The following is a 12,490-nucleotide window of genomic DNA, read 5'->3' as shown; positions in this document are numbered from 1 at the left end:
TGCGTAATTGTCTTCATATTCGCAGTCGTCTTCAAACTACAGAAGATGTAAAACGATATTAGTTAAGATAAGTATCAAATTTATTTCTCATATATACGTCTGCGCGTTTTTTTCTTTATTGTTATGCAAATGATATGCATATGTACACACGAATCGCGAGTGTGTATATTGTTAGCAAGAGATATATCTATATATTATTATATATATATACATATCTATCTATATAGATATTATCATCTAGATATTTCATGATATATATCATAGATATGATATATTATCATAAATAGACACACCTATCTATATAGATAAAAGAACTATCTTAAAAAAATTAGTTCTTCGATTGGCCGCTAGATTATCCACGTTTCTCACGAGTAAAGCTGTTTTATAAAAACTATAAAAGATCTCTAGCGTTAGAAACATTTACGATCATTTTTTACAGGATGATATTTGTAGCTCTTTATTTGTAAAATGATGAACTTTTTTACTTAATAAGGGGGAGCTAAGAGAAGTAGAGCTTTCACAGTAAATATTAAATGAACATTTAAAATCAAATACATTTTTAATAATTAATAGTATTGAGTTTGAATCGAGAAAACTTCATAACGTAGAAGTACACCGATTGTACAACAAACCGGACAATTATTGACGTTTTAAATTCACGCCGATTAAGATGGGCAGGTCACGTGGCGCACGTGAGAAAGGTTCGAACGGAAAAAGACCACTGGGGATAGACCGAGACGTAAATGGGAGGATAATATTGTATTACGAGAGATCTTTAGGAGATAGGCTACAAAGACCGTGAATGGAAAGGTTGCGCTCAGGGACGGGAACACTAGCGGGATTTAGTATTTGTGGCAATGAACTTTCGAGTTCCTAATGCTAATTAATAATAATAATAAAAATAATATTATTATTATTATTGAATTATAATGTATTTTTTTTTACAACAACTTTTGAAGAGTAAATTTGGTTAGAATCGTTGTAATTCAAAACTCGATGAAACGATTAAATACGACCAAAATTGTTCCATTCTTTTTCAATCATCTAAAAGAAACTAGTTACAACAATAAAAATACTTGAATCTGTTGACCCATGATAAAGATATCTCAAATTCACAGAAAGACTATCATCTACCTGAATTTCAAAAAAGGATATATTATATTTACTTAGGTTAGGACAGAGGGTATCTTTCCTATTATAAACATTCTATATGATTTTTATTTCTATGGCTATCGCATTGAGCATTCCATTTTTATTGATAACATTTGGAAAAGTGTTGTTTTTATCAGCTATCCCATCCATAGATCATATCGGTGCCCTTTGTTATATGTGGTAACAATATTATACAATTATCTTACTTTTTATACTCTACATTCGTCTCATTCTTTCGACGCTTGGTTTTTTAAGAAGAGTTTTAAGAGTTTTAAGAAGAAGATTTTATGAATGATATTTTTTTGAAATAAATCCAGTAGTCTGCATTCGTCCAGGGAATCGTACACGCTGTCCTGATCTGGTTTGGAATCGTTAAGGTTCCTCTGTCCCTTCATGTTACGACTGTAAACTTCTACCTTGGTCTATCGGTATTAGAATCATTGCTGTTATCGACCTCTCTGTTATCATATCGTATAGTTTGTTCGCACATAATGTGAGCAGTTTTCAATTAGATCTTCTTTATTTGTTCGAACTTTGCACACTTGTAATAGTTCATTACAAATTTTATTTTACATTGTACTTTTATGAACATGAATATACGTCGTATGATTTACGAGTCCGGGTGTTAATGTGTTTAGTTTTTATTTTGCATATTTTATTTCACTACTTACTTACTTACTTATTTACTTACTTACACTTATACATGAGTATAAGAATTTTTGCAAAATTTCTACCCAAGGTTATTTTTTCGCAAACTGTTGGATTTTTGGATTTTGTAAAAAAGTACCAAGGAAAGTTTGCAAAAAGTTTACAAAGTTTGAAAAAAAAAGAATCGAAGTCTCTCATAAATGATCATGTTATTATCGGAAGGATTTCAATGTTAGAATTGTTTATTGTCTCAAAATAACTAAACGTTTTTAAGTATATTGAACAAATGTGATTATACATTAAAATTAGTAATTTTTTTTTTTTTTTTTACGAAAATAACAAAGTTATATGCGAATTCAAAAAAGAATAAATTGAGATTCGTTTTTAAAATTTGTTTTTTTTTTTACAAAAAAAAAAAAGAAAAAAACTCTCGTAGTTATCCATTCTTATCGCTTCCTGTACTTCAAAAACCAATATTTTGTTTGTCATGCTGTTCTATCGGATCTAATCTACGAATCAAATTTCAATTTGATACCTTATATATAAATAATCATTCGTCTCTTATAAATTCATATATTATCTAGATGAAATATATAATTCTACGTGTTATTTCATATTTAAATGGGTCAGTATAATTATTTCTAAGTTTAGCTAGTAGTCATTTTACGAATTAACAAACTTAACGAAGTTATTACTGACAAAGTATGTGTGTGTGTTTGGTAATTATGCGATTATGAAAGTAATAGCCCAAAGTGGTATATGTTTAGTTTTCAAGGTATATTCAAAAATTTAACATTTTATTATACAAAATAACATGTTTATATATTGAATCATAAAATATTAAAAAAAAAAAAACAAAAAAGAAGAAATTTCCATGAAAAAAAATAAAATGAACGAAATATCGAATGATCGTAATATCTTATATTAATATAATATTAATGTATAATATATTTTTTTTAGTATAATTGTAAAGAAACAACAAAAAGAGGGGAGGGGGGAGGGGGTAGGGGTAGGGAGGGAGGGAAAAAAAAGCCTGACGATGACGTAAAACTGCATAACCGAAATCGTATCGCGTTCAGAGACCTCACCTTTATGCATTTTGCATTCGCAATAGAGACCGCACCTCTTTCGGCTAGCTAACTAAAATATGTGAAATGTGCGAACACGTGAGTTCCTCACGTAAGGGAACGCATGGATCACTCAACGATACGATGATCGTGAAATACGCGAGTTGCGTCCGGATGCGGAGCCAAGAAGAAATGAAACGGTACGACGTATACATTCTTACATACACACTTGTCATACTAACGTAGGCCAACCTTCATTTGGTACCTTCTTTACAGATAAACATAATCGTATGATTTTTTTTTCTTTTCTTTTTTTTTTTTTCAATACTATCGATCGTTGTTCGAACGTATTGTTTTTTTCAATGGATATCAATAAAATGATTATTTCGATCGTAATCATTCATCATATAAAGGGGATTTCATTTAATTTATCAAACAAATATATCTCTTATATAATATTATAAGTTTGTATATAGTAATTAGGTATATTAACATAATCTTATCTAAGATTCGAAAATTATGATGGTTAGAAATGTTAAAGTTCTTTTCTTTTTTTTCTTTTTTTTTTTAATTGTTATAAAATATATATATATATTAATATTATTTTATAATATATGTTATTTCCATGAGTTAAGTTTAAATGACGGCTTATTTAATATCCCTCTTGAATTATTATTACAGCAATTTGAATCTGTTAAACGAATAAATCTCGTTTATATGTATACCTTGACTTGTAATAAATTAATATTCAGACGTGCTCGATTACTATAGTACATACTTCCTATATTTTCTTTATATAGAGGTATGATATTTATCTATTGATATTTATTCATTCATTCATTTATTCTTTGTAGAAAACAATTGATTAAAAATTTTTCACAATTATATTTAATCTATTAATATCAATTGAACTTTACGTATTTTCTATAAATGATATATAAAAGTAAACCAAAAACAAAACATGTGTTCTCTCATTTGAAAAATTGGTACGTGTTCGTAAGTTCTCGTAGTATTCGTAATAAGATAGTTAGTTTGCACGCGAGTGCGCAAGGTTAAGGGGGTTCAAAAATGATTATCAACTGTCTTCTTCATTCGATGTGGGCGAAGTTAACATTCTTTCGTCCTAAACGAAACCACGAACAACGGTGAGTAACACTTTGCACTAATTACCAGAGTACACTTACACGCGATATTTTAAAACGAACTTCTTTTTTTTTTTTTCCTTATCTTGCCTTTTTTTTTTTTTTTTTACTTATTTTCAATGACGTTGTATTTATCATTTATCTGTACGAAATTATATTAGAAAATAAAAAAAAAAGAAAAAAGGTCGGTAATTTAAATAATCAAACGTCGAAAATTCGCATTTCTTTTTGTAATATTTTTCGAACTAAATAAAAATTGTCATTTATTCGATTATTTTTTTGTTTTTTGTTTTAAATCGATATTATAGCATTTTGTATACGATAAACGAACGATTAAATGATATCTTCCAATTGAAATTGGTACGTCTCGTGTACATCCGCTCATGCCAAAAAATATTCATTATTAACGATCTTTGACCAAAATTAGTATGAAGACGTCAGATCGTTTTCATATCGTTAGTTTTGTTAATCGAGTAATCTTAAGTTTAAGGATACTCATTATCATATGCATTACATATCAACATATATATATATATATATAAAAATAAAAAAAATATATGTAATAAATATAGATATATAATTCGATCGTTTATTAACGAAGGTCTCGCGTGTTAAAGAGTAATGTATTTACGTCGCATAAGTTTTTAAACAACCTTCCTCGAGCAACGACACGAGAATGTATGTGAGAGAACGAGATAAAAGGTGGTGGGGTGGTGAACGGTGGGTGAGAAAGGTTGTGAAGAATCGAACGTTCTCGAAGAATATCTACGAACGGATTCACGCTTATCGTAGAGTAATTATTAATCACTTATTTTATTTTTTTTTTTTTTTACGTAGACAAGACAAAAAAAGATATGTAATAAGTAATAAATAAAAAAAATAAAAAAAAAAACAAAAAAACAAATATGTATGCGCATCTATCTATCATCGAGTGTGACCACCACCCACGAATAATCTTTTGCTTAATGACGATTTATCGATATCGTGACGTCATCTTCTTCGAGATATCGTTTTTATTTTTTTTTTCGACATATCGAACCATCCATTTTAAATACTTTATATATATATATATGTATCTATGTACATATATGTGTACTTATCTATACGTATAGATGAACAAGTACGCGTATACTTATGAAATCTCCACGTAAACAAGTATTGTAATTTATTCGAGCAATATTTATTAGAACATTCCTTTTATTTTCCTTTTTACAATACTTAAACTTACTTGCTTTTTACGTAATTTTTGTTCAACAAATTATTATCCAATAAGAATTTATTCATGTATCAACGTATATATCTTATCTATGCACATACAAATGTATTATATGTATCAATGTTTGTATCTATTCACAAATGTATATAATGTATTTACGTATTTTTCTATATTTACAAATAGAGAAGTACACGTATTTTATATACTTAAGAATACATTCATTTATAAATAAATAATGTAATAATTTGTTGCAACATTTTTCAACTTCCTTTTAAATATTCAAACAAAATTGACTCTTCTTACGTCATTGTTAATGATCATTATTAATAACAAACTCTAATTTAATAATTACACTACTTAATAGTTGATATAATTTTCTTTAACAATTTTAATCAGAAAAAAAGAACGTTAAAATGACTCAGGAAGTTCGAATATGATCGACGATCAGTGTCGATTCAATCTTTGATAATTTCTAAATGGAAAATAAAAAGAAAAGAAAAAAAAATTATTTTATCGTGATTTACGATCTTACGAGGAAATTATCACGTCCTCTGAATTTTAGATTATTTGTCAAATAATCAAATTTGTCGCAGAAGAATGATTTCGATTTTAATCGATATAAAATACAAAATAATCCCATGTTAAGTATTATTGTTTAAGTTACTTGAATCGTCGATTTCAAAATTTGTAAAGAAAAAAAAGAATATAACAAAGTTTGACTTACAAAAATATGACTTATTATAAATTTCATACTATCCAATCCAATAAAATATAATCATATATTATATATATATATATATATATATATATATATATATATATATATATATATACAATAGTATCCATACTATTCTCTGTTCACAATTTTTCCTTTTTTCACTTCCCTTCTTGTTTTCATCATTTCTTCAAAATCTTTAGCATTACAACCGCTTGTTTACTAATTCATCTTGTAAAGGAACATATACAAACACAGTTTAAACCTAGTCATTGTTAATTAGACCTGGATACGAACTCGGGTATATATATATATATATACATAATATAATATCATATAATCAAATTTTGTTAACTTAATTCAGTATCGTAATTATACACAGATTACAATTATGCTTATAATTTGCGTATTACATTGATCCATTATTTAATTAAATAAAAACAAAGGAAGATTATAGAAATAAGCGTAACGTAGCTCTTTTTATAACAAAGAAAATAATGTGAAAAAAAAATGTTTAAAACAAATTTCATACTATCCAATTCAATAAATTATATCATATAATCAATTATTTTTTAATTTAATTCACTATCGTCATTACACAGATCATAATTATGCTTATAATTCGCGTATAACATTGAACCATTATTTAATTAAATCAAAAAAGAAAAAAGGAAGATTATAGAAAACAAGCGTAACGTAGCGTCTTTTTATAACAAAGAAAATAATTTGAAGAAAAAAAAATTAAAAATGTTTAAAATAAAACCGCGTGTACAAAGAGAGACAGAGAGAGAGAGAGAGAGAGACAAATGGAATTCGAACGGATGTCACGAATCCAGCGATGTATTTCAACTGAGATTGACACGCATAAATTGATATTAGTTAACGTCAGTAACCCTATTAATGATGTCCCTCATTCATGTGTTGTTCTCTCAATTATCATTTTCTCATTAAAATAAGTAACATTAAAAGGATGAATACAGTAAAAAAAAAAAAAAAAAAATAATAATAATAATAATAATAATGAAAGGAAGAAGTTTGGCATTTATTGATTTGGTGAGTGACGTAGAGAAAAGGCGGAGTTAGAATTAAGGTGGAGTTAATAAGTTAGAGAAAGAACGATGGAAGGTACTTTCACGAGAGGATACTGCGCATGCGCGGCCAGCTTTCGCGGGCCCAGACGAAGCTTAGTACGGAATCTTACGATCAGTTTCAATTGCGAACTCCATGAGAGTAGAAGGATTGTTATTAATTGTCATTCATTATTTTCACAATAAGTGTAATTTTTTCATCGATGTCGTTTATTGATTTTGTTTCTCGATCGTATTTTATTATGTCATATTATGTTTAGAATGAATTACACTAGAGAAAAAATGCGAGAGATTGAACTTGTTAATTAGACCAACAACAACAAAAAAAAAAAAAAAAGAAAGAAAAGAAAGAGATAAGAAGAGACAATAAAAAGTAGTATACTACTAATAAATGATAATCTGTGTTTGTGTGTTGTGCGTGAATCGAATCTAATCGAATATTATTGAAGAAAAATTTGTTAATATTATACATTTCAATAATTACCTTTTTCTTTTTTTTTCTTTCTATATCTCATTATTCTTTTTTCTATGAAAATTCGAGACTTAACACTGTATATTTATCGTTGACAAAAATATTTGAATAATAATAAGTCGTCGTTAACTTTTATTGGTTGCGACTCTTCTCGTCGTCTTTTGTTATATTTTTATATGAGCGCGCGTTCTCTGCGCGCACGCGCGCGCGCATTAGAGCATCAAAACGTATTACAAATTCGTCTTTTTCGTTATCGTCGTTGTTGTTGTTGTTGTTGTTGTCATTATTGTTTTTGTGTTGTCAAAGTGAGAACAAAAAGAAAAAACTTAGCGGGAAAATTTGGCGATTGTCTTTTCAAAAATACGACGATATATATTTAACGAACATCAATAAAAAAAAGGGGCCGAAGATATGTTGGAATTTTTCGTTCAACATGCCGAAGTTGGTGGGTAACAACAAAATAATTAATATTTTTTCATCTTTTTCTTTTTGTGTTGTGTGATTGTTTCTATGATTTCATTTTTCATCCCTAATACTAGAAGTAACACTTATTTCTTGCCACATCTTTAATATATAAAATGAACATTAACCCTTTAAGTGCTAAATACTTTTAACTAAAAATGTTTTTTTAGAAACGGAATGATTTATTATTAACCAGATTCTAATAATAAATAATATTTAATAATTACAATGTTTTTTTCTGAATATCAATTAAATCATTAATATTAATATATTACATTATTTTACATTATTATTAAGAAACACGTATATGCACAGTTCATAGCACTCTCTCTCTCTCTCTCTCTCTGTCTCTCTAAGGGTTAAAAGAGTATTGAAAAATATTATAATTAAATTAAATAATTATCATAATATATCGATTTGTTCAATAAAAAAATTTCAAACTGTAAACATGTTGTCATTGTTGTATAGATATTTACTTATCATCGTGTATTATGTGTCAAGTTGTCTTGCATTCACGCGCTACGTTTGTTTGTGCACACGTACTTTTTTTTTTTTTTTTATTTCTTCTTTTTTTTTTTTTGACCAAATTTCAACAGCATTTTCTAACGAAATAACGACCTTATCGTATTGCTTTCTTTTTTTTTTTTTTTTTTTCTATAAAGATAATATATTTGTCGGAGCCAACGACGATTGCAACCGTTTATCATTGATTTCAATTTAAGTAATACTGACAAATTATTTATGTTTGTTTATATTGTTTTTATTAAAATAAAACATATATATATATGTATATATTTAAATAAGAATACTGATCAATTTGTAACGTATGCGCGAACGATGAGAAAGAGAAAGTTTATCGTGTCCGAAGATTTTTAATCGACCAACGATAAGCAACGAGAAAAGCCGAGTTCTTGAAACGTATCAGAGAAAATAAATAGAGTTGCATTCCATGCTTTTCTTCCTTCGTAATACAATAATCTGTTAAAACAACAACTTTCGGAATATTTTTCAAGTGAAAACTTCTTTAGAATCAGGGTGATCTGAAAATCGTGAAACGGAAGAACGTGAAACCGATGAAACATAAATAATTCATTCATTCATTAAATTCAATATTTAATTTAATACTATATTATTTATGTTCTATATATTAATTCACTCATTCATTAAATTTTATATATAAAAATACAATGTGTTACAATATGTTTGTCCACTAATAATTTCGAAACTAATCAACTTATCTTAACCTTTGCTTACCATCCTTCCTGGAGTAACACGCTTACCACACCCGGGCGAGAAAAATCGTCATAAAAAAGAAACTATTGCATAGATTTACTTCAACATTTTTTTGAAACTTCTTTAATACTTACTTAAAAAGACTATATAGGTTTTATAGTTTTCAATTAAATGTAAATATATTTAAAAAATTATCAAAGTTGAACAATTGAGACAAATGACTCAATGACACAAAAAAGATCTGGGTCCTTTGGACCAAGTGTGGTAAGCAAAGGTTAATGAAATTTATTTTATTTCAAGTGATTTGTTTCAACTTAGCACATAGCACAATTTTTATCGCGATTTTTTTTTTTTTTTATTACTTTTTATTACTAATTCAAAGATTTTTATTTAGAGATTATCTAGGTTCTGTATTACGTCTCGAAGCTTGGTTTTCTTTGAAGGTTTTACTTCTATCGTGTGTGATTTGCACACATCTGTTTTTTTAGATTAATTATAATATTATCCATATATTTTTTACAATTAATATTATACATCTATTTAGTAAATTTTTATTCTAAAATATTCTGTTATATTTACACGACACTTTTAAAAAGATTATTAATCAATCGACTTATTTTATTAAGGTAATTGATGTGACATTTTCAAACATTAATTAGCGAGTAATTAATTAATTATCTACTGTATATATCAAGTTTAGTTCTATTTTTTCAATGCTAATAATAATATTTCATTTTTAATCATGAGAGAGAGAGAGAGAGAGAGAAAAATGATATTTCATTAACAAAATTTCTTTTTAAAAATATAATCACTTTGAGTTAAACGATTATATTAGTAATATATGAGAAGAGCTTGAACAAAATAAGATTAGAAGAATTTGGAAATTGTCGATCGATTCGAGTTGATAAAGTTGATAGCCGATTTATGTCGTAATTGCAATTAATCGTTAAAAACGCGTTTTTAACGTCCATCGATCGTAGATAAGAAATATAATCGGACAAATGGTAGTGAAAGATTATCGACGAGCAAACACGAAAATAGTCAAATCGATATAAATTATATAGGTTACCGATTATTCTATCTTTTATAATCTTATATACATATATATACACACATTTTTACTCTTTCAAAAAAATTCTACATGAATGTACTATAACAGTGGTTCCCAAAGTGGTCAATGAAGTGATTCAGGGGAATGATGATGGCCACAACACAGGTGTGTATACAGGTGCAGTTTGTAGAGGGGGGAGGGCGATGAATTTTATTTTGAGTTACTAAAAAAATGTACTATGTAAACAAAAACCTATACATTATCTAAATACACATGGATGAATGTGTGAATGTGTCCTAGCTACGATAATTTGACGTAATTCGATAGATTATGTACGGACCAATCGATTAGGTATGTTCTTATCTTCTTATCTCTCTCGTTAGCGATATATAAGAGAAAGAAATATGTAGTAAGATTTTTTTTTCACGATTAAAATTCTTCTATGTTAGAAAAAAAAAATGGATGTATCGCAATATGATTAAGGTATAATTTGTTTTTCATTTTTTTTTTTTTTTTTTTTTTTTAAACGAGAAAATTTACAAAAAATACTTTCGATTATTTGATATTTATTTATTTTTTTTTTTAAAGATTAACAGCAATTCTTTTTTTTATTTTTTACTTACAACGTAACACCTGGTCTATCATCTTGTAGTACGATTAAAACATTTTCTAAGAATTTTTTTTTTTTTTTTTTTTTTTTCATACAATTTCATTACGAACCATTAGTTTTTTTTTATTATTATTATTTCTCACGTGAAAGCGTTATCGTGATTGAATTTTTGTTTCTGTTTGATTAACCAACGATTGTTCGGAAAATAAAAAAAAAAAAATATAATTAAAACTAACGTAAAACATTATCTCCTTAACATCGCTTTTATACTCAACTATCTTTACAACAAGTAACAATAAGTAATGATAAAGAGAAACTTTGATAAATAAATAATATATATATATATATATATATATATATATATATATATATATATATAAATATTTATATTTTTGTTAAATCATTTCTTATTTCTTTGGCAAAATTCCTTTTTTTTTTTCTTCTTCTTCTTTTTTTCTTTCGTCACAATTTTTTATACAATACACGTACACACATATATCATATGATACATATGTATACATACACGTACATATATATACATACAAATGTACTTATCTTTTCTACGTATTTATAAATAGGTACTTATGGATTATGGACAGTTATGCTTGGCTGATTGGCCAGTTCTTTGAGTAACTAACGTGCTAACACGCAACGTCATTTTTAACGATGTCTCTGACACAATGTGTCAATATTTTCGAATAATTCTTTTCTTTTTTCTTTTTTCTTTTTTTTTTTTACCAAATTCGGCCCTCGTATTTCTAATTTTGCATTTCGTATGTATGATGATAATCATTTCATCAATATTTTTCAAAACTTCTTACGTGCTAACAGAATGTCTTCCATTTCTGCTATCCCCTAACCTCCCAACCCTAAAAAAGTAAAGAGTAAAAACGATGGAACATATTTAAAAAGAAAAAATTAATATTTAATCCTTTTTATCTAAATATTTAATCATTATTCATATTATATAAAATGTATATGTATATATTATATAATATATATATATATTTTTTTTTTCTATTTATTATTTAATATTATATATTATTTATTTTTTATTTATTTAATTAAATATATATATATATAAGGTGTATATATATCACGTTGACGCCGACAGCGATTTTTAGTGTCTGCGCTGTGGGGCGGCACTCGAATCTAAGATGCGCTTCATCTGGCGGCGCGTGATTATTGCTTGTTCAAACCTGGACCAAGGTGGACCACCGGTGGTACGCGCCGCCCGATGGGACAGTCAAGCGTGGACTACCGGTGGTACAAGCCGCCCGATGAGACAGTCTAGTGCGGGCCACCGGTGGTACGCGCCGGCGTGAACGTTTTAACTGGTTAATATATATATTTTGTATTCAAATTCTTATAATTAGATCATTATATATGCATCAAATGTTCGATTACTCCGATCATTTTTAATTCGAAATTTGTCATCGATTATAATATGTAGCAAAAAAAAAAAAAAAAAAAAAAAGAAAAAACAAAACAATTTTAATTGCGTATATATTTCTTTTCTTCTTTTTTTTTTTTCAATATATTTCTACACATATTTTCTATCCTTTCATTTCAATGTTAATAATATACTCCATCTTACATATGTGTATTCATTTTATTAAATGTGTTCGCGATAA

General features: G+C 27.3%; 1 protein-coding gene across 5 annotated transcripts in view; it reads left to right on the top strand.

Annotated features, from left to right (window-relative positions):
* The window catches only part of LOC107064122 (uncharacterized), a 90,008-nt gene that overhangs the window by 28,368 nt on the left and 49,150 nt on the right, over nt 1-12,490 (top strand). Inside the window, exons 1-2 of one of the 5 annotated variants that reach the window (XM_089178125.1) lie at nt 7,165-7,401; nt 7,807-7,945. The exons of 2 other annotated variants lie outside the window; for them this stretch is intronic. In XM_089178125.1, the coding sequence (XP_089034251.1) occupies nt 7,912-7,945 (34 nt within the window). In that variant the 5' untranslated portion in view covers nt 7,165-7,401; nt 7,807-7,911. Of the gene's footprint in view, nt 1-7,164; nt 7,946-12,490 lie in introns of those variants that run through there. 2 more of the 5 variants (XM_089178126.1, XM_015316464.2) reach the window with 2 other exon arrangements.

This window comes from Polistes dominula, unplaced genomic scaffold (assembly GCF_049000335.1).
Source record: "Polistes dominula isolate Pdom_NZ unplaced genomic scaffold, Pdom_raw_medaka contig_77, whole genome shotgun sequence".
Lineage (NCBI taxonomy): Eukaryota > Metazoa > Arthropoda > Insecta > Hymenoptera > Vespidae > Polistes > Polistes dominula.
Note: the sequence above shows the minus strand (reverse complement) of the source record. Positions and strands in the feature narration are given on the sequence as shown.